The sequence below is a fragment of the Vollenhovia emeryi genome, unplaced genomic scaffold, assembly GCF_000949405.1.
Source record: "Vollenhovia emeryi isolate VEMERY1.0 unplaced genomic scaffold, V.emery_V1.0 DF939166.1, whole genome shotgun sequence".
Taxonomy (NCBI): domain Eukaryota; kingdom Metazoa; phylum Arthropoda; class Insecta; order Hymenoptera; family Formicidae; genus Vollenhovia; species Vollenhovia emeryi.
In genome coordinates this window covers 727,942-751,846 of record NW_011967200.1, presented here as the reverse complement: position 1 = coordinate 751,846, position 23,905 = coordinate 727,942, and the positions used below count along the sequence as shown (strand labels likewise).

General features: G+C 43.7%; 1 protein-coding gene across 3 annotated transcripts; it reads left to right on the top strand.

Annotated features, from left to right (window-relative positions):
- Nucleotides 1-9,353: 9,353 nt before the first annotated feature.
- LOC105564352 lies at nucleotides 9,354-12,377 on the top strand. Of its 3 annotated transcripts, none has more exons than XM_012016667.1 (4): nucleotides 9,354-9,570; nucleotides 9,938-10,061; nucleotides 10,563-10,744; nucleotides 11,936-12,377. In XM_012016667.1, the coding sequence occupies exons 2-4, from the start codon at nucleotides 10,012-10,014 to the stop codon at nucleotides 12,199-12,201; spliced, it is 498 nt and encodes a 165-aa protein (XP_011872057.1). In that variant the 5' UTR covers nucleotides 9,354-9,570; nucleotides 9,938-10,011; the 3' UTR covers nucleotides 12,202-12,377. The 3 variants fall into 3 exon arrangements, with proteins under 3 accessions (XP_011872057.1, XP_011872055.1, XP_011872056.1); XM_012016665.1 differs by having other exon boundaries at nucleotides 9,915-10,061; XM_012016666.1 differs by having other exon boundaries at nucleotides 9,355-9,457; nucleotides 9,915-10,061.
- Nucleotides 12,378-23,905: the final 11,528 nt, after the last annotated feature.

Here is a 23,905-nt window from a genome sequence, read left to right as displayed (position 1 = left end):
CCTCCAATACGAGACAAGAGGTTTTCAACATCCACGTTCCATCACAATCTCTTTTCGTGGCGATCACGCAATCTAACAATGAATTTTCCACCAAACAAATCTCGCTCCAAGAGGAATAAATTTATGGTGGAACCGGCGGACAATGCCTATTAATTTAGTAGAAACCCCGCTATCCCAAGATCCTATCTCATAATAAGGGATTTGTTTCTAATAAAGTCGTTCGAAGCAATCGTGTAACGTTTCTTCCATGAACACGGAGAAAATTTGCTCTCGAAATTGATCCTGAAAATCATCGTGTAATCGTGGAAGAACGTGGCGTTTCGCAAAGTGTATGGTAAAATTTAAAGAAAAAACCGAATTCGAATGTTGAAAACCTGTTGTCTCATAATAGGGGAGCCTCCTCCATATAAAACGTAATATTTCACAGAAACGTCAGAATGACGAGTGAAATTACACACGACGCAAAATTATGACGTATAATGCGCTACGCTCTCAAGAGCTAATGCCTCTTATTTAATTACACTCGCTTAAAGTACGGAGATCCTTTTACGTAACCGCGACATGAATAAAGAGCCGCGACCAAATGGACCGTCGGTGCGCGAAATGGAGCAGGCGCGATTATCTCCAGGTCCTCGTTCACCCCATCGCGCCAGTACGTCTCGAAAGCCGTCAGTTATTATTGCATGCGCTTCCCGTATTAAGCGTCTCGCGGTGAGAGAGATGACCTTACGGCCTCTTATCGGTAAACCGTACTCCGTCCTGACACGGGCACGTAACGAACGTCGACGAGCGTGTACATGAAATCACGCTGCCGACGGTCCAACATGTAGATAAACTTCGCCGATGGCTTTTGACAACGACGACGATTTCCCCTTCGCCATCTCTTGACGGCGTTGATTTGACTGAGATTCTAATTGCTGACGCTGCTAATTCTGGCAATAATTACAAGTCCAATAATAATCGGGCGCGTATGAGCGAAGCGGTACGGAGAGGCGGAAAATCGGAAAGCGCGGAGTTCCGGCGAGAGATAGCGCAGTCTCGTAGTATAAAACACCGTTTTAATAAATCCGCGCGCGTCTCATCCTCGTTCCCGTGTAATTCTGGTAAGCCAAAGTGATTGAATGCAGACAGAGCGATGTCATATTAATGTACAACAGTGCACTCAAATTTGATTGAAGGTAATCGCTAGGCAGTACTGCAAAGTGATTAGATTAATCTTGCGGTCGATGCAGGAATATCGCGCACGTCGGGGACAGCTCCGTAATGAAGATTAATATTCGCTAAGAACCATCCTCGAATCTATTAGCCTTCGCGAGACGCGAATAGTGTCCGTACGAAGGTCCGTGAGGGGAAACGACGTAAAAGAAAGAAAGAAACGGCGAGGGGAGGAGAGAGAAATAATTACAGGGAAGGCCGCGTCCGCAAGGACGAAGGCGGTGGAAAAGGGAAGCCGATATAACAACGTTTTCGGTACCTCGGCGAAAGTAGCCCGAACGTGAAATCGAATCAGCACACAGTTAAGGCGCCGAAACTCGTAATCCCCGAACAAAGATCCGGACGAGCCTCGCCGGCTCGACAAAATTTCGAAAACACGCAGCACGTTGAATTTATTTATCAAAAGGTATGGAAAGAAACGGGTAGGAGAAAGTTTTTCTATATACGTCGCGCATAAATTGAATAAACTTTGCGTGACGCTCTTATACAATTTTCTCCAATTTCAGATCGCGATTCGAGGCCGAAAGTCATCGAGGAAAAATAGCTTCAACGACAGCTTAATAAAAATTACACCCCGAACGCTATTTCATCTCGCAATTTTTATCTCATATTAAATACCAGGCGTATCGAACAAAGACTTGTGTTTTAAGTGCATTTCTGATTTCTTTTGTCTCCCTTTACGGGCGAATTTTTCTACATTAACCAATTAATTTACGAGTTGAATGCTAAATCAAGTTGGCTGAAATATTTTTCTTTCTCTACGAGTAACGCAGGTAGCATGAAATGAGAATGCGCACGTGTTGGCAAGATGATGCAGCTCGGCGCGCGTAACGAGACTGCGAGGTAAAAATATCGATAGTGATGGATAGGCAAGTGATTAGAGTCCCCGTCATTGCGAGTAATTTCCTTAGAAATAACGTTTTGCGCGTCGCGCGAGGGTGAGGACGAATTTCATAATGTTGCAGACTGATCGGACCGCAATTTCGCGAGTCATCGTCTTGCCGCGTGCACGCGGCAAAAGAGCGGTAATAAGTGTACGTGCAAAAAGCATATTGAGAGAACGCGTCAGGCGCATCGCCACGGAGTGATGATTGAAACGCGCACTTTGTATCGAGGTCTTCTGCAAATTCAATGAATCGGTGACGGAACTTCCTCAATATCGTTAATGCGCGTTGCATAAACGGATTAGCTCTCGTGCCATTAATCAGGATTTATCCCCGCCGGACTGGTCTCACCTTCCATTTTTGCTAGCCACTTTTACGGAGCGAAAGCATCGCGCTTACTTATCGGTCAATTACCACTTATGGCGCTATTATTGCTACCATTTCTGACGCGCGGACACACGCGCAAAGACAAATGTAATTCTACCGGGCACGTACAATTACATGAAATTCGATTACCCGGTACGTTAAATCCGGTACGTTAACTCTTTAAGGAAGACGCTCTGCGAGCAACCTGCGAGCGTCCAAGTGTATTGCAGTTTTACGAGTCAAAGGGAAAAATAAAGAGGGGAAAAAGGAAATAAACGCACGCGCCCGACCGCGGCGAGCTGACGTCCGTCCGAAATAAATCGCCCGTGCTTTTTCTTACGGCCGCCTCCGTCAGATCCTCTTACGTTCAATCTTAATCGGCTTCGCGACGCGCATCTCGTTACCCCGTGCGACCCACGGACGTTTAGGGGCGATTAGAGCGCAGCGTGCGACGCGATTGAAAGAAAGAAAGAAAAAAGACACGCCCTGCCACGCACAAGCCGGAGATTGAAACCGGTACGAGCCTCGGCTGAACGCAGACTCCGTTCGGTACGCAGGAGACCGATCTTTTATTCGCGTCGATCGGAACGTGACAACTGGGTCGCGGCAAAGTTGCGATCCCGAGCGACGTAATCGCATAAAGTGCGTTCGATCAACGATATTTCAACATCGGCGCCCCGGAGATTAATTGGAGAAAATCTCTTAATACGAAAATGTTGGGATCGCAAACGGTTTTCGAGTTACGAGCGATCAAAGTTGGTCAATCATATCGAATTTCGTGCGCAACGATCTATCATGTATCATTTTTTTTTGGCAATTTACGTGAAATCTTTATTGCCGAGACTGCCGTTCGATCTTTCGCGTGCTCGTACGTTATATCAATTAGTTGACGCGGACAAGTTAGTTACCGATAAAAAAATTTAACTTTTACGCACAAATTTAATTTAATCGTGCGCATTAACGTCGCGGAGAGACTTTTCCATTCGCGCTTCATATATCATTTAAAATAAATTGAACACAAGCGCGTTTACAGAATCACTTTTGCCGCTTTCTTTAGTATCGATGAACCTCGAATCGTACTCTCGGGAAGAAAAGACAGTTACAGCCCATTTTGGGGCCCACCATTAGTAATCGAATTATTTCGATTGTTCGCGACTCTACTCTGGGAAAAATTTTGACCGTTTTTTTGGTGTAGTTAAGCAACTTCACATTTCGGTTAGTGCTTCTTAAGTGAAGATTATCTTTGCGTTATTGAATATCGACAGAACTAATTGAGAGAATTGATTAGTGTTACTTAAAAATCTTGGATATAGATCGAATAGCTATTGGCGATTTTTTGTTTCGCGGGGTAAAATTCGTAAAAGATTAAAGTTACGAGCAATCCAAATAATTCGGTTGCTAATTGGCCCCAAAATGGGTTGTAATTGTCTCTTTTTTTTCACAGAGTAGACGACGAGGATAATTGAAACGCTGCAACTGTTTGCGTCCCCTTATCTTAATATCACACTCTAATTTCTGCGTAAATTATGCGAACGCGCGCGATCCCGATAAAACGAGAACAAACGGTTAATTCCGCGAATGGCATACAACATATAAGCAATGAATCAACTCACTCATTGTTGCTCCGCCTACGTCCTACGTTAATCTGCAAAATACAAACAGATCCGAGTTACAACGGCGCTCGAAATAACGAGCGTATTAAAAAGTAATCCCTGCGCATCCAAAGAGCTTTATTTCTAGGAGATATTTGATAAAATTGAATTTCTAAGAAGAACTTAAAAAATAAGCCATAAACGTGTATTAACAAACTATAGTTATTGACGTTTCGTATTTATATAAAAATATGCTGTTATAGTTTAAAAAATGTGTAGTTATCTATTTCTAATATTTAATATTTTGTAAAATTGGATAAAAAATTTATCTCCGATGAACCGATTGATAGGTTTTGTTTTTGGCGAATCGATTTTTAAATTTTCGCTCTAGATCGATCCAAAAAATTGATTCTGTTAAGAAAAATCGCCCGTTCCTAACAGGTGGCCTCAAGATTGTCTAAAATGTACCAATTCTGGTGGACGGTTCTGCGTTCATAAATTTTTCGTCGTTTTCATGTTTGAAGGACATAATTTTCCGCTACGCCGCCTACGCTCGACACCAAAAGCGGAAAGAGCCGCTTTGCAATTGCAAAACTCTTGAATCCGATTAACGTGTGCTTTGCATCGTGACGGAATCGAAGTGCGTACTCCGATAAAATTTGCGAATCTCACAACTGAAGAAGCTTCTAGAGCCGATAGAAGCTCCCGGGATCGGGGTACATGAATAGGTTAAGTTGCGCGAACGAAACGCGGGGTAAACTAGACCGCCGACAATCAGACGGATTTCAATATTTGATTAACAACCGATTGAATATGCACGAGTAACATACGGGTGCTCGTATAGAGACGAAAAGACTCACCCCCTCGGTGGCTTCGTCACTGCCGGATGCCTCCCAGGCCGCCTCCTCCTCCTCGCCGGTCCGGTCCGTCGCGTCGTCTCCTCGTGGCACTCACACGCGTCCACTCGCGGACGCGCGCACTCATTTTCACACTACGACCTTTCGCGGCACTCCCGACGTTCGCGGCGACGCGAATTTAATCGAGACGAAAGAAGAGAAAGACCCCGAAACGAGCGCGCGAAGCTGCGATCCGCCCACCGGCTCGCCGGACTTTTTGCAACATGGCCGCCGCGCACTCGAACGAAGACCCGCGATCGCCGCTAACTTAACGCGCCACACCCCGCGGCAACGTTCAGCGCGTACCTGCGATCGCGCGAATTCAAAAGCAACGTCGCGATGCGCGTCGCAATTTCGTCGTGTATGTCGAACGTTTTAAATCCCGCGAAATTACGCGTGCAATTTATGGACGAGCGATGGTGTCCGGGCTCGCTAATTCGCGTGCCCTCGATCCGAAAGCAATGGCATTTGAAAACGTCGAAATAATCATTCGTGAATATCGCGACGGAATCGTTTGTAATCGCCGTCTCTCGAATTCTATCTCAAACGATTGAATTGCGCGAGATACGCGCGCGTTGACAAATAGCCCGGCCGCTTCGATACGCTCGCGAGACGCTAATTGCGGCAATTAATCGCGCCCGCGTTTTAGAATTATTAACTGCAAGCGGGGCGAGGGACGCTCGCGGTCGCCCCTGGTTGCGACCATTTCAAGAGATAATAACGCTACACCTCGCACAAACGACCGTCGGCCTCTCTTTCCCTTTGGACTCCGGTTTCGTCCCGTGGACTATAATGCGCGGCGACCTTGCGTAAACAAAACACGTCCCGGCCCGAAATGATTCATAGAATCGAAGTCGATGTTACAAGATACGCGTTTGTAGCCTTTTATATTCCTTTTATTTCAAATTGATTTCAACGTGTATGAAATTCCGCGATGAAGCTCTCGCGAGGATCGATCTTGGCTGTGAGAAGGAAAGGGAAGCTAAATCCCCGCAACTAAAGGGCAGCATTCTTTACCGAACTTGAGAGTAAATTCGGACAATCGGGTGTTAACACTCAAAACTTGAGTGTTTCTTTTTTTCCGTAAGGGATGTCTTGCCGGTTAAACGAGCGTCGACAGAGAATCGCGAGGACTCGGCGATCACGCGACGGTATCAATCGTTGATTATTCACAGGCACTGAGCGCGTATCGAGAAAAATATAAAGACGATATGCGTAGCGGCGCGAGCCGCCAACCGACCCGTTCGACCGTCGCCGCGTGAATGATAGGCACAATGAGAATAGACTGTTTTCGACCCAAGTGTTTACGACGCTACGTCATCCCTCGGCACCGGCGCTCGGCGCCCGAAATTCCACGAATTTCTGCGATTGATAAACCTCGACAATCGGCGAAATATTTAACATATCGAGTGTACTATTATATCGCATGTCTTGTACCCTGTTTCTCGGATGAACGTTGCTAGATTAATTCCATTGGATTGAAAGCATTTTGGAAAGTTAATATGCACATCGATGGCTCAATTTTAATTATTATACATAAATTATTTAATTTACCGTTTTGATGTTGATAATAAAAATATGAATGGTTGTTTAATTACTTCATTTAAAAAAATTTTAAATTATATAACATAATATGTTCGCTCTCTCCCTCCCTCGTCCGCGTTTGAAAAGGATTTATTTTCGTTTTCAACAAGATATAGAAAGATAAAGACATTTACTTCTTTCGTAGTAAAATCGAATCAATTTTCAATTCAAGCTCGCAGAGACAATGAAATAACAAACAGACCGTCGCGTAATTGTGTAACATGCACGAGATACGTACTCGCGTATGATTTCGTTTACTGCCAGCGTGGAGAAGTTATTCTTCTCGTGGCGAGAAGTGTAACGAGAGTCCGATATATCAAGGGGATCGTTTCAAGAAATTACAGTGGTCGAAAACGGCATCGCGATAAATCTTACCGGCGCATCTCGGTCCTTCGCGCCGAGGGCCGCGAAATTCAGGAGAAATTTGATATACACGATTTATCTCGACTCGACACCTCGCGTTATCCTTTTAGCGTCCGTGTCTGATCGGAGAGATGATCGATACGGCGGATCGGACGATTAAAGAACTCTCTAACAAAAAATAATAAACGTCATTGTTGTCCCGATGGAAGAATGATGTTGCTTAACGTAAAATTGTTAAATTAAAAATGGTAGTTTGCACTTATTATATTGGATGCGATATGCGAACGAGATAGTTTATGTCCCAAACGCACACTCGTCCATTAATATATTATATGAACTATATAATATTGATAATGTGTTTAATATTAAAATATAATAGTAAGAACTTGACAACGCTCAGGAGAATATACGTAAATTCGGAAACTCGCACGCACAATTTTTTAAATTCGACTTCCTAATGTGACCATTGCTCACTTGTCGTTTTCTCCCGGGAATGTACAGATTAGCTAGAATTATCGGCGACAGAACCAAGACAAGGCATGAGAGATGCATTTTTGTTACCTATAAAAAATCTCGACTTTCACGTGTCACATCTCAAGGTGTACCCATCGCTCATCGCTCCCGCCTGTATCTCCTCTTTTGGGTAACTGATTCTTTTAACTTTACGTAATTTCTTGGATCTCTTATTTTATTTACTGACGACTAATACTTTATATGTTTTTCTTCATTGCTTCTTATGCTTTACTTTCTAAATCTGTTTTCACGGCGCAGCTCGTTGCGTGTCGAGTATTATGCGTGTTGCTAATTGAATTTTCTCGTTTAACTTTTACTTTCTCGCGTTAATTTTGTTTGTCGTATTCCATATTCCGCGGCTGCATAATTCGTTGCATTATTATACGTTTTATCTCGGCTACTGCGCTCAGCAAACGTGTATGACAGTCACTCGTTTCAAAAATGTGTGAGTATAAAAATCCGTGACTCATTGTTTACTGCTAGCCACTTTATTTATCGTCTCCCGTGATGTAATTTTCTACCTGCGTTGCTGGCCGTTACCCGTGATTTATTTTACTCACAAAAATAATTATCTCACATCAGTATGAATCAACCGATGTACGCTAAATGTAAACACTCTCTTTCTCCGCATACACCGCAAGCTGGATAACGTCGTTCGCGTTGGTGCTTATTACAGTTATTGCGAAACTGATGCTGCAGTCAATGGTCCTTCGCTTGCTTCTTCCGCTGCTGCTTTGTCTAATTATCGGTGTGATACTGGTTGTGATACTCCAGCTATTGCAGCTGTGACTGAGGATTCTCGCGAGGATACCATGGGTCTGTTCTTTATTGCTGCACTCCTGAACTAGTGCACACTGGTGCAATGAGTTGGAATGAGAGGTAATCTAATTGTTTCATTTTAACTTATTGCACTAATAAAGTTCAGTAGTGCAGTAATAAAGAACAGGCCTTATGATTGCCACCTTGGACATCTCGGCCTCTCTCCCTCAAGTTAAATCTGCCTTATCTGTCTTGACAGCGGCCTTGTCAGCTCTGGATTCTAGGATGGCGGAACTCGGATCGCGACTGTACCTTATCAATGGCCGTAAATTGGATGGCCTTGACGCCCGGGTGGCTCGTCTCGAGCGGGCCCTTTTTCACGCCTGTCTGATGTGAAGCGTGCGGTTGGACGAACGGACTTTTCGCCGAAATTTGTTTTATTTCTTTTTATATTATATTACGTATATTATCGGCTTTTTCTTGGCGAAACATGCGGCAATTGAGTAGCGTTGTACTCGCTCAGAGTCGCCAACAGTTCCTTCCTTGTTACGTTGTGTGTCTTCTATACTTATTTCTATTACTTTGTCGCGTGTCTTTTATAATACATAATTGTTTATCTTATCTTTGATAAAAGTTGATGAGGCTTTTTAGCAGCAATTTTGTTGGTGACTCGCGTTTCGCGTGCTATGTATTTTGTATCAGTTGTGGGCCGGAAATTTTTTCTGTACATTATGCGTCGCAATAAATTATTATTATTATAATAAAAAAGAACTGTCCGACTGCAGCAGTAGTTTGTCATCGTTTCTCGACAGCTGACGCTGTCGATAATTCGTCAGCAGTTCCCCGACAGTTCACGCGATCTACGTCCGCCAGCATATAATTAATCATAAGTATTGCATAAGTGCTAATATTGTAATTGAAGTGAAGAAATCAATTCTTTCTCTTGGAGAAATCTTATCTCGAATCTTACACTAATAACTGTTAAATTGAAACTTTTCATTCCCTCTAGCCCTTGTCGCTATTGATGTTACTGTAAAACGGCTCCTTTTTATTCCTTATCGTTTCCCCCCCCCCTCTCCTCTATTATCCGCAGCATCTCGCCTATGACGTTATCCAAACGATTCCACAAGGATTCGCGTTCCCTTAAAGACTCGATGTTTCCTCGATCGCCGGCTGTCGTGCGACGTGTGAACACGTATCATGGTCACGGCATAGCGATAACATCGTTACTAGAGAATGTTTGCTGTGTATATAAGTGCAGAGAAACGGCGGAGCACGACAGAACGTTAGTAGCGCTAGGTGCAATATTGCCGATCGCCAATCGCCGGTGCACGCGAAACGAGGCATTTGTGCGATATCCGTTTGTGCGCGACGTGATCCAACGCGATCCTTCCTAGGGTAAGTTTTCATGGGCAGTGAACAGCAGCACCATTTTAGTAAGTTAGTGATTTAGATGACGCACTTCCGAAGTAAGTTTTTGCTGCTCGAGGTTCATTCAGGTGAACAGCAAAGCAGCATATTTCATAGGCAGCGCTACGATTTCGTTAAGCGATCACATCGATGTTAGTGAGTTAATAAAATGCTGCTCACTGTCCATGAAATCTTAGGCCCGGTCTACAATGAGTTGGTCCGTCGTTAGTCAGAAGTCGGAACTATATGTTGATCATTTTCCTTTCTGGGCGGAAGAAAGAGGACCGACATGTATAAACTCTGACTTCTGACTAACGACTAACTCATTGCAGACCGGGCCTCTACGCACTTGCAGCTACGCGACTCCACTTTCCCGTCTACGCTCGTCTGACCGACCGGCGAAGGTCCGAACAGGAACATTGAAAGAAAATGGCTTGGAAAGTCTACCCCGTCGTGCTGATCGTTGCATTGTTGGCCAGGTCAGTTCTCCTCGATGGAGATAGCCTATTACCTTTTTTTTCCCCGGATACGTGTACACGGCGGACATAAATGCGGATTATGCAATCGGAGTCTCGTGCCTGTATCGAGATCTCGCGAAAGCAGACAAGCGCGAACAAACACGAGCGAACAACTTGCCGCGAGTACTCGCGGTGTACACTTGTTAAATGAAGCAAATTGTTAACGCGTTTGCTCGGTCTGGATTCAGCTTCAGACACTAAAATTATTAACCGACAAACTACTTCCACGCTGAATGCGCCGGCTGTTTAGTGCCCGCGCCAATGATAGCAGGACTTATAGCTATCGTCGTACCGTCATGCGCGCATTTATTCACGGCCGGCGCGTATGAATCACGTATTGCATAAATGCAAGCATATAGTTCGCCACAATTGCGTATACGTGCTCGAGCAAGTAAATGAATCCGTATAATCCGTCATTGATCCCCGATAGTTCCCCTCACGATTTCTTTTTTCCTATTGCAGAGCTCGTCTGGGAGCGAGTGCCCCGGGTTGGGAGAGCGATTTGAACGAGAGTATCGGCGCTCTGACTCACAATATTAACCAGCAAGTGGCACAGCTAACCAGAAATTTGAATTCGCAAATAGAGGATACGTTGCGATCTACGCGAGAGCAAGTTCAAAGGACAATTGATAATCTACCGAGAGGTAATCGATCGTACAATATTTTATAACGTTTGACTGGCATTTGTTTAATATATGGCCGTGTCCGGAGCATCGATATGTAATTGTCCAGCCACACGTTTGATAACGTCGTGCGTTTATCTAATATCAACAGTTAATTGAAAAAGTTGAAAGAATTTTGAAAAATGATCATTGCACCTTTTATGCAGTTAACAAATATAATGGATACGTGTGCGCCGAAGCGCATCACGAAATTAAATAGATAACTTTGCGCTGTTTCATCCAATTCTATTCGGTATTGCTTTCGAGCGTCTGTGAGCCAATATCCCCGATTTCGATCGCAGTTGTTTTTCTGCCGCTTCCTGTTTGGAAAATACCAGAGCATCGATATCTTAGTGCGATATGTAAAAACGCAGTCTCTTTTCCCGCCATACGCGGAAGAGGGGTTTGCATAATAGTTTGCGTCTAGCGATATTCTTTATCGTCGCGAAAGATAACGAGACGAAGATTCCAAAATCGCGTCTCGTTCGCGGCGCAGTCGACGTTCCTTTCACTATCGGCCGTGATACGGAGCAGGCAGTCAGCGTTCGCTGCTAAGCCTCGAGACGGCCGATATCCTTTTTTTCCATTCAATCGGTCCATTTGTGACGTTTAATTCCACGGAAAACGTTTATCTGTGCAATTAGCACGCAGTCATATCCACGAGCGTATCGAATCGAATAGCGTTATCGGCGATTAGTATCACGAAAAATTTAATCGCCGTAATACCCGCTTGAAATCAAGTCCCGACAATTGACGACATTGTAATTTAAAAGCAATTAGTTGGGGATGTGATAGAGCTGCACTAGCTAGATCGAATCAATTTCTATTAATATTGCACTATCGCTGACAATTAATTAGATTATAGCTTGTTTAAAGTACGTAACGTTTCTTTCCAAATAAAATATCAAATGTCTTTCAATTTTGATCGCATCAAAGTACAAGCTGAAATTGAAAGAGTAAAAAGTGACACTTCGTTTCGCGTAACGATGACAATAAAGCAGTTCCTAAGAATTCTGAGCTTCCCGAGCGTGTAAATATGAAAAGACATATCGCAGTCTAATTTGACTTACTATCAATCATTACGAAAGTGTGACGTGATATGCAGCTGTTCGCATAAATAACGTCAAAGAAACGATAAGAAGAAGTAGCTAACGGTAAAAATTTTGTTTGCAGATGCACAAGGAAATATAATAACAACAAGTGGTAACAGCGTCATAAGCTTGAGCTCCGGACCCGGTGAATCAAAAACGATCATATCCGGTCATACAGCAAACGGAGAACCGTACGTGCGTTCTACCGATGAACGAACTGATGGGACACACCTTTTTCACAACGAAGTTACTTTCTATCCGAGAACTAATACCAGTGAGAAGATAAACTGGAAGCTGGACCTTCGAACTCCAGACGCCAAGCCAGAAATCATCACAGACGAAAACTAACACGATATTCTGTAATAATTTTTATGCCCCATATTACGGCACATAGTTTGTATTACTTGAACCTTACATAAAGGAATTGAGCTGAGCTCATAACTGGTTGGAAAAGAAAATGTAGTCACAGCTACGAAGCTTTCGCTAACAAAATAAATAACGAGAGAAATGATACGATAAACGCAGAATATTATTGAATTTTTAATCGTAGGCAACTTGTCGGCAATGTCGAAAAAATGTCCGTTTCTTCAGCCGTCCTGTTAAGAAGATACAATTACGTCGAAACACATTTGATAAGCGTGTAGTTTTGCACGTTTCTCAGTATATCGCTATCTGTCGCGCGAGGACGCAAACCGATCGTAAAGTGCAACGGTATAAAATCGTGAGTTATGCGGCGGGGAAAGTCACACAATTATCGAGATGCGCAAACTGAGCGGGACGAGTACGGCTAATTTTTTAGTATAATTATGTAAGAGAAGGTTCGGAAACAACAAATTTCAATTAAAATGCTCGTTGACATTATCGACTTTGTATCAGTGTCGATATCCGTTCATTGTGGTTTCCTACGGTGTATGGTCAGCTGAATAAGCACTCGTTGCGACAAAGAATTCTCCTTGCTTGCGTGCTTTAACTACATTGCGAATAAAGCTCTTCCCGATTAAAACTCCCGACGAAAACCTTTACGAACGTTTTTATATACTACTGATTGCTAGCAAAATTGATTATCGTAATAGAACGGATTTCAGCACATTATTCTTTTACTGTTCTTTCAAACGTGCAATATTTCTATTGTTTAAAAATTATGAGCATCGTAAAGCGACGACATCTGTTTTTCTTCTTTTTACTATCCACTCAGCGTTCCGTATTGAAAAGGAATGTTCACTAAACAAACGCTATTATGGCAGTTAACGTCCTAAATAGATAGCCGTGGCTATTTGTCGTCATTTTGACATCAAAGTGTCATCAAAAACGTCAGTTTAGCGTCGAAAAGACGATAAATAACGTCAGCTTGCTATCCGAGGCGACAGCGATGTGACACGCACGCTTTCGTCCGTTTTACGTATTTCTACGAGAGCGCTGCGAATTTTAAAAGACGGAATTATGTGCGTTCTTCGATATACAGAAAACCCATCGTTTAAGCATAATAAAAATACTAAGTACCGAGGAGGACGGTCGTTTAAATTGAGCAAGACGAAGAAAAGCGACGAGTAAGAAACGGGCATAAATTTGCACGAGAAAGAGGTTTGACCAATAAAGAATCGTTTGTTACGATATACGACTACGAAAATTTCGGAGGTGGATATGGGTGGGGTTCGCGTTTCGACGCACATACAGAATAACACGTGTACGCATGCGACGCAAACACGACATACATATATATATATTTTTGTCACGCAATGGCGTCGAAGCCGTGCCCGACAATAAAACTGCCGTTACCCAAACCCGTAATTATATTTGTAAACGCTATTATCGGTGAAAATGTACGAAATTATATACATATATTATACTTATGTCTTTGATATTTTTGCAGTTATGCCGGCGATGCTTTATTTCGGGGTGGCTACGGCATTCATTAACATATTTATAGAATTTTTTAATGCGCTCGTAAACGTCGCTAAAGGCCGCGAGAACACCGCGTTATTCCCCTTTCGCGTTTCGCCATAAAGCAACACTCATCGCCGGGCAATTTTCACGACTTTGTTTTCTCATGTAAATGAATTTAGCGTTAAACGCATTTTCTCGGTGAACAAAAGTAAGTGTATTATGAATTGCGTGGAATTGAAAAGCAAGAAATTGCAGATATCGCGAGAAATTATGGAGGACAGCGCACAGAACTGTGCGCTCCTAAGAGATGTTTGTCTCGTAAACATCGGATTATTCGAACATGAATAAAAACGACGAGCTGCAGCGCTTTACGTGCGGCGAACGTGAGCTTTCGTGGCGATACTTTCTTCCCACTTTCTTCCCTTTCGTCTCTACGCCGTTGCCGATAGATTTACATACGCATACAAAAGGATACGTAATACGAGACTCCCTACGCGCTTCGGAAATAAAAAGGGATACTCCCACATGAGTCTCGATGCGCGCGAGATCGCTCGGTCGGTTTTCGGTCCTCCTTTTTTAATGGATGTGGGATCATTGTCTACGCGTGACCACCACCGCCAAACACGTGGGCGTAAATAGGTAGGGACCGTCGAACATCAGTTTCAGCCCTTGAAATTTTATTACTTTATACTGCTACAGAAACTTGGAACCGTAAATGTGCATTAGATGGAGATATTATATTATACACATTTAATCGACCGCTTTGGCATTTTTCTTTAAAGCCGACGCGCCGAAGAAAACAACCGCGATAAAATAGACTGATAAATGGATTGGAATAGAAGTATGCAGATTTAAAAATAAAAATGTAATAATATTCGAACATCGTAGAAATTTTCACGTGACGCAACTGTGTTTCTATTTTTATTCCTTCCTTTAGAGGGATATAAAGTAATTATGTTGAACGTTTTTGAAATAAAATCCTCAGCGCGGCGCATACAGTCTTGTCGGAATTCATTTACTTTTTATAAAGAGTTTAAACGCGACGTAATTTGGAAATACCAACGCAATTTTATTTCTATTTCGAGTAATTAGCACACGTATCCGGAAAATCTAAATAAATGATAAATTGTGTGCAATCAGAGCATTGTACCCGATCGCGTCCAAATAATTTTCTCTCGGACGATTGGACGTTCGGACGCATTTCCTCGGGCGATGCACAAAATAATTATCCTTTCGCCTTGCACATCGGTGATACATGCTTGCCGCGAGCGAGACGCGTTTTCCAAAGCGTAATCATCTATTTTCTCAATCGAACTGAGTGCCCTCGAATAGCTGAGCGAATAGAATGGAAATCGCGATGGGCAGAAGTTGCTCCTCGGGTAAGAGTCTGCTTGATTTCGTACTCTCCCTTTTTTTTGAACAGCGCACTCGTAAAGATAAAGTTTTTCGCGGTGGGTCATTAAAATGCACGACTCTCGCGGAAGGGGAAGCTCGGCGAGATGGGATCTCCACGGCGGGAACGTCTCGTTAGGGACGCTAATTTGTCAGGGCCGGTGACACGGAGGATCCCGAAATACGTCGTTACAGATGGTAATCGTCGGAAGGACGCAGGAGAGGTCCTCCCGGTGCGGTAGCGGAAACGTCGAGACGGGAGGAGGAGCAGGATCGCGCGAGGCGGCGGAATTCTGATTTACGAACAGGCATGTAATCTAAGGGAGAGCATCTTTTTCTCTTGCACCGGAGAAGAGTTTCCTGGAACAAGCGGCGTTTGAAATATACGGATCCCACCGTCGATACGGACGCCGTAAAAATCGCCGGCGCTTTATTTCCGTGTGTTTCAAACGCAAGAAAACATACACGTTACTTTGTAACGCGTATGTTTTTAAATGGAAACCTTTCCGTTCGGACATCTAGAAACGCGACGACGGGAAGTATTCTCAGCTTAATACCCGATTTACATTTTATTACTTTTCTCTCGATATTCAACGCGCACGTAAAATTGTATATTATTTGACAAAACAACACCGCTTGAATAAAATCTTGTAAACATAAAAATCTCTTTAAGTCGCCAGTAATAAATAACAGCAATAATAATTATTGTTATTTATTGCTGGCAACTTAAAAACATTTTTATGTATGAATTTACACCTACGACTAAAAGATGGTGTCTCAATCAATCTCTAGAACATTTGGACTTAGCAATTGCGTTCGTATTGGGGGAAGGCGATAAAGATAATTAAAAATCGCGTATCGACAGTTCTGTGTACTGCCGACAATCCGAATCGGCGCGCAGTTTAAAGTCGAAAAATAGTCGCGAAGGTATAATTTTTATACCGTTATTGCGACAAATATTACCACATGCCTCAGTGGCCGAATTGATGAGACGCCCGCCTAGAGAGTACACCCACAGAAAAAATTTCCGGATCCAATGCTATTACACTTGACCGTATCATAAAATAGGATCGATGTAGCGCCAATTATATTTCTTATGGAATATTTTAATCTTAAATGAAAAATTCTAAAATCTAGAATAAAATAACAGTACGTATCGTCTTTTGTCGAATGTAGCGGTGCCAACTTCGTTCTTCAAAATCCATATTTCATTCTTTTATTGATCACTGTCAACGTTTTTGTGACCAGCCAACTTGAAATAATGGAAATAATGGAAATAAGAGCCAGATACGGGTAATTTTTCTTTACGAGCTTAAACTTGGACATAATGCAGCAGAAGCAATCAGAAACATCAACGCGGCATTCGGAGAAAGCACAACTAGTGAACGAGCAACTGGGCGTTGGTTTGAAAAGTTTCGTTCAGGAGATGTAAGCCTGGGAAATGAGCCCCGTGGCCACCCTGAAACGGCCATAAAACAACGACGAGCTAAAGGTTTAGGTGGAATCCGACGGACGCCAAACTGTTAGAGATATTGCGGAACAACTGGGCGTTCACTATTCAACAGTTGCTCTGCATGTGAAAGCAATTGGCGAAAGTTTCATTTCGAAAACCATTTCATATGCAACAGCCTAATAATATTTTTCGCAATAAATTGTCTGCACTAAAGCACTGGTCGGTTAACGTCGACTGAAAAGCTCGATTAAAATCTTACAAATTGCGTCGGAGTCACGCGGGACCTCAGCAGCACAGTGATCTATTTACCGGCAGCATAATCTTTCACTTGCGCCGCGACTCGAGTGTCGCACTCGCTACGATTACGCGACGTACGCGATAATGACCCCCCGGTTGACGTCTTCATTCCACGAGACTCCTTACATTGAAATGCCGCGATAACGGCGCTAATTACCACGGAGATACGGTGAGGATATTTACGCGTCTCCTCCCTTTCTCCCACCCGCACGCACACACGCGTATTTGCCGTCGCGGGCGCAAGGTGATCGGGCCTAAGAGGTAATAACCGTCCCCCTTTTTTCTTCGGCCCCTCTTCGCGTCCCCCTGCCCGGACGCGAAATCCTTTTTGGAGATTTCACCGGGGCTCGCGCCACCGTCACCATATTAATTTCTACTTTATATGCCGGTTCCAACGCGCTACGAGCTGCGGCATGGGCGCGCGCCTCGTATATAACTCATCGGAAATTATGCAGCGCGGTACCACTTCGACATTTCGTTACTTTACGAGGGTGCAACCTCGGCGCTTCTCCCCGTCTCCCTCCCCCTCTCTCTTTCTCCTTCTCTCTTTCGTTTTTATCCGCGTTGCGCTTTTGGCATCACGCGCGAATGGATTTCGTGGAGAAGATTGGATGAACCCCGGGATTGAAAGACGTAGATTCTCGAGCGAATTTCAGTTTCCAATGCCGTAGATACCGTAACGTCGTATCAAATAATAAACGCGAATATCACATTTTTGCCGTGATTCTACTTTACACGCCCCAAGGTGTCAAAACATTCGTTTAATCTTCCGGGATACGCGATATTAAAAATTGAAAATCTAACGCTATCTCTCACACTCGTTTGTCTATGAAGGACAGAATGATTTCTCCGGCAGATGCTTTCTCGTCGCTCATTGCGCGTTTGTTCAGGCTTATTGACCGCGACATGCGTTTGATATCGCCACCGATATTTCCCCCGGCGCTTATTAACGCCGTCGCTATTATCGCAGACACGTACGCGCTCGGTCGTAATTTTCGTGATTTTATCACCGCGCGCTCCTTTAAAGTAATTTAAAGCGCCGTCCGCGGGAAGCGCGCGCGCACGCACGCACGCACGCACCGACGAAAATACAAGGCAATAACCGAATGCGATTGCCGCCAGTCGAATGGAGTCTCTCTCTCTCGGACGATTCTCCCGCGGGCCCCTGCCGCGGAGTTTCACTCGCATCGAGCGGCTACCAACTTAATTTCTACTTTATATACCAATTATGCCATCTCGAAGCGCACGACTACGCGACACGACGCGGCCGTTCGCTTCGTAACTCGTCGCGAATTATGGTCGGCATTACCGCTTCGACGTCTCGTTAGTTTACGAGGCAGCGGGTCCTCTGCCCTCCCTGGTCAACTCCGATCACACTTTCCCGGCTCGCCCGCGGCCGCTCGTGCCGCCGTTTCGTTTACCGCGCCAAAGCGTGACTAAGATGCTTTTGGTCATTAAGCAGCAATAAACCTTACTGCTACGGGGCGTACGAGTTTGGTCTTTAACTTAGAAAGCGGCAAAAAGATTTATTCAGCTTTAGTGCGTATATAAAGACTAATAGCTTCGATGTAAAAAAGCTTGGAAATTCAAATCACTTGAAGCTTACATTGTTATGTCTACACGGAGGACATTCTCTCTGAAGATTTATCCTGAAAATCAGGTCCCATACAGCACAGTAGCTTGCAGCAACATCGCTGCAACATTGCAGCATTGCATATTGCAGTGTAATGTTGCATAGATATTCCAGAGACATTATTTTACAATATTACTTCTTCTATAATTCTTTTCAAATTCTGTGTGTTACTCAGTTCTTAAGAACTGGGAACATTTTACTAATAAAATGTATGACAAAATTTAGGAAAACTATCATAAGGTTGTTCAAAATGCCATATTGTCCCACGCTTACACGATTTTCAGGGTAAATTTTAAAAGAAAATTCTCTCCGTGTACAATTTCATAGATTACAATTATCGTTGTCTACTGGAAAAGGAGGTAATGTCAGATTAAGTGACTGCGCTTCGCTACTAATCGCGTAATAAAATAATGTCAGAAGCAGAATTGGAGAAAGATCCTTTCTAAAATATTTTTCGACGGTCTGGTATTATACATTTCAAGTCGTGCATTCTGGCACATTTAATTCCGGGGTGAATGTGAAATATAGAACTTTCTAAAGCATGAAAAGGTCTTAAACCGGCATACCACGGGCATATCCGAGTATCGGAAGGCGAAAATAACGTAGGAGAAATTGTTAAATTCCTGCAATATCCTACGCGGAAATGGATGGGTCTGCGCGGGGGAGACACCGTTTTCTTTTTCTGGCGGACGATAAAGGGCGTCGTCACTTTCCGCTAGGTATTTCCTTATCTACGACGGTGCAATGGAGTTATAAACCTCCGGAGTAGTAGAACATTCGCCGGGCGACACCGATTTTATGGCTTATGGCTTTATTTCTTTATGACCTCTTATTTTCGGACATTCTACATTTAAGCGACATTTCGTACTCGCAGTGCATTTACCTAGTCTTTCGCGTCGTTCTTTTATAAGCTACCGCAGGTGAATTCTATCGTTGAAAGTAATCCACGGCTGTAAACGAAAGTTATTTACGATTTGACTCTTTGATTCGAGGGTATTTGGAAGCAAGAAGAACAGTCATTTTCCTACATAATTAATTTTCCTCGGATTTATTACGCGTGAAGTATATTCACCCTCTAATATAGTCTTAATTGCATTTTTTATTATCTGCAATAAAAAGCAGATGATCGGCTTAAAGCAAATGAAAGCGTTATGGATTTGACATTTTTCTATTTCTGTCTTGCATCATTTATTTAAAGTGCATCACGGTAAACTATTTGTCCCTCTACATCATAATTTTTTGCAGCAATTTTTGCAACTCAGGATGGTTTCTAATTAAAGTTAGGCAGCAATTATAGGCAGTCGTAAACAATTATTCTTTCAAACCGCGTGACAGCGTTTCTTTTCAGATATAACTTAGAACGATCTCACGCCTTGTTAGCCGCCGGTTTTAGTTCGGCTTTAGTTACCATTAAAATCGAAGGGACGTGACAGGTAGAAACCCAAATCTCGTTAGCGCGTGCTTTCCTTTCTCGGTTATTATTCCATCTCCCGCCCTGCCCTTTAATCTCCGAATGCGTACGGTGATTCCTAGGAACTCCCTGTTCCCTGTCTTTCGCATTAACGAAGATGGACTATTTCTAATTTCTCGTAAAGGTTTGATGTATACTCTTTATGTATGAACCGTGTTTTATGTTCGTCAGCAATTTGATTTTTAAGTAAAAATAACATGAGTTGTGAGTACGCGTATAAAAGTGACAATTATCGTGCGGTTATCAAAATATGATATCTACACTTTATGTCAATTCCCATACAACACACAAGCTTGCAACGACATTGCATATTGCAGTGTAATGTTACATAGACATTGCAGAGATTATTTTACAATATTACTTTAATAATGTTGTAGCAATATTATTTTAAAATATTGATACAATTATGTGTGTAATATGTATATTGTTTCCTCACTTTTATAATTTACTAGAAATGACAAAACGCACGCTTCGCGCGCGTAGTTTGTAGTTGAGCGTTGTATATTTTTAAGAATTTATATATTGTCGCGAGATGCTAGCTGCACTTGGAGCGAGTCAATCAGGATGGGATTATACCCCAAGTAAATTCACGCAAGCAGTGTTTATTTCGGCGTAATTAGTTTCGCTTAGCTGACCGTTAATGTGCAGCGGATAGGCCGCGCCACGTGAGTCTCGCGTGCCTCGCAATATTACAATAGAACGAAATTGAGACAAATAAGCGAGCGATTCCACCGAGAAGCCATTGCAGAAACATTATGAGAGTAAACGTTGCGCTTGCAGTTATGTTATGTCAGATTAATTAGATAATTCGCCCGTAATGAAGCGACGAAGTTATGCGAGGCTTACGATTGTCGAGTCCCCGAAAATACATCGCATAGAGAGAAAAAAAAGCGTTTTTTAGTGGACAGATAGCGGCGTGCGAAATATCTCGTGATTATGCATGCCAGAGACGCGCGGAGCAGAAAAGGGATATTTACGGGTACCTTAAATGGCGATGCCCCGGGCTTTTGCCCCCAAATCGCGATCTCTCCGGATTCCGTTCCGTCTCTCTCCCGTGCTTTTATTCCGTCACTCCAGAGACATGCGCGCACTTTGCGTCTCTCGTTTCTTCTTACGATAGCTATCAAGCAACGTAAACGTATCTCACGATCGAATATCTTCGAAGAAAGATCGTGGAGTTGACACGTGACTCCGAGGAATTGGATCGTCATCGCGCTAACTTCCCCGCGTGTTATTTTAAACATGTCCATTGACACCTGCCCGAGTTTGAACGATTATAGCTGACATAGTCGTCCCGTGCTCGTAAATCATTGCCTCGATCCTTTCATTGCAGCTTTCCTTCACGAAGGTATCGATGGAGAATAATAACGGCGCGCAATACGGTAACAAGAGCAAAACGGATCCTAAAACTTCTCGGCATGATCATATTACGAGCGCGCGCATTACTTTATGTATGACACATCCGTCTTCTTCCAAAATTATGAACGCAAAGACTCGCCGGTGCAACGTCAAATTAATCTTACTCGCGAGTAGATCAGCACGGAAATCTCGCGCCCCCGATCTCGCGCGGAAGATCTCGAGGTACAACGCGTCGAATAATGACAATTTCTTACCGACGCGTAATTCCGAACGTTCATGTAAATTTTCCTTCCCCTTTTCTTCTTCGATTCTTTTTAATTTCGCAAACGCACAATCCTCTATAAAAATATTCAGTTTCGTGCTCGTTTGCGCATGGTGAGCGGCCCGAAAACTCGCGGTGCTCTCCTTTCCACGTAAAGTCGTTTCGCGGCGAGTCAATTTTGTTTGCACGCGAACCTTACACGATCCCTGACGAAATGCGCAGTGTTTTCTGTCACAAAGGGCCGTGCTCGAGCAACAACGTCCCTTTTGGTGCAGCGCCCAAGACAGATTCTGGGACGCAGATGACGAATTTACTGTTAAACGTACAATGCGTTAAGCACCCGGAAACTCGAAGACTCGGAGACTCGATGTGCATACGATGCGCATATTCCTTTGTGCAGTTGAACATGCAACGAACACAGGGAGAACGCGCGTTTCCAACGTTGGAGAACTGTATTATTAGGCGCTTTATCGCCCAAGTGCGAAACGCGGACGTTATTTTTCTGAGAGAATTACGAATTTAATTACACCTCTTTCTCTCGTTCGCGAACAAAACGCTTCGTCCGAGTTTTATGTCGTTAATTTGTCGCTATAATGTCGACAAATCTAATTCTACCGCTTCTTTAGAAAGAATAATTAAATTTTATGCAGACCGAAGTAATTAAATTTCTCGGCGTATGTTTTCGGTTCCAGCTTGGCTCCTGAATTGCCTTTTATATGCGCGTTTCACTGAATTGGGGATTCGCGTGTCTTATCTAAAAAGGGGGGAAAAAAAGAGAAAGGACGTAGAACGAGCGTGACCCGTTATCGGCACGGTTGACTTCGAGTTACGTTTCATTCGGGGCGATCAATGACGCGTGCATAAATAGGTAGCCGACATGCGTAAAATGCCGAGGCGCGCTTCTCTCGCTCGCAACCGAGTCGCGTCCCCTTCGGCGAAATGCTATGGATATCGGTTGAGAAATCCTCAAGTGGTCCGTATCTCTACCTTTAGAATGCTCCATTAAACAGAAGATATTAAAATTTTATTTATACACCTGAATAACATAAGAAACACTGAAGTATGTGCGCACAATGCAAGCGGAGGTAAGAATCGAGGTAAATTCGCGGTACGAAAACAATTTTATCTAAATGTTGAATAATATCCACGCGTGTCTAACCGTTCGGTAAATACTCCAAGTTATACAAATCGCCGTTCGCTTCTCAAGTGACGTTTATGTGCGCACGTCTCGCATGTCGATACGTGCGCGCGTACGTGCGTGCGTGCGTGCGTACGGCCGCGTGGCACGGCGAAGCCAATGGCCTGAACAGGTATGTGGGTGATGTCCGTTTTCTCGAGTATCGCATTTAGAGACGGAGACGGAAGACCGCTGGATTTGTCCGCCAAGGTACTCTCGGTAAAGAGAGAGCGCCGTCCCCCCCCCCGTTCTCTCCCGCGACCCCCCTCGTCCCATCCTCGCCACGTTCCCGCTTCTCTCCGCTTTTCTCTCGGGATGGACCCGTGGTCCCGCTATCCTTCTCCAGCTCCCGGACCGGCGGCGAGATCCCGTCGCGCTGCGGAGTCTGCGGCGTCCGGCGGTTTAATGAAACGTCGAACGGAATCGAATATTTCTCAAGTTACCGGCCGTCCATTACTTCTCGCTTCGACAAGCGTATGCGCCGAGTATTCGCATGAATTAACCTTTGTCCGGACAGGTCACGCGTAATTCTGCCGCCTCGCTTCTCCACTTGGACGAAATGGCTCCCGATCCGTGGCCTTAGCCTTTGCGTCAATTATGCGGCGTTAATAGGTTCATTGAATGATCAGGGACTGAAGGAGCGGCGTAGAGTCGCCGTTGAATCGTCACAATGCAGCGTAAAGTACTTTAGTGCTTCAACAATTTGACACGGCATTAAATCAGAGCGTGAAATATCGCTCAACAATAGCAAACAATGTCGAAGACGTATCCATTGTTCAAATTACATTACAGTAGGGACTTTATTGAAACTTGCAAGGTTTTACAAATATTTTCCTCGCACGCGTCCCATTTCTTTCCTCAAACAAGCAATTGCTTTTCTCGTATAAATTAATGCAGTGCGAAATATTTAAGTAGCTACGCGTCTCAAATGTAGCAGTGAAAATACTATAATAATCAGTGTATCTATATTTTTCATTAAATGGTTCTTGTTCAATTATAAGAAACAGTGCGTGTCACGCGAGCGCCTAATGGATGACGTCCAGCGTAAAGGTGCGTTTGCGTGGTTCCGTACAGCACAGGCGTGTGTATATAAGTGACGGTTTTCCATATTTCGGAGTCATTGT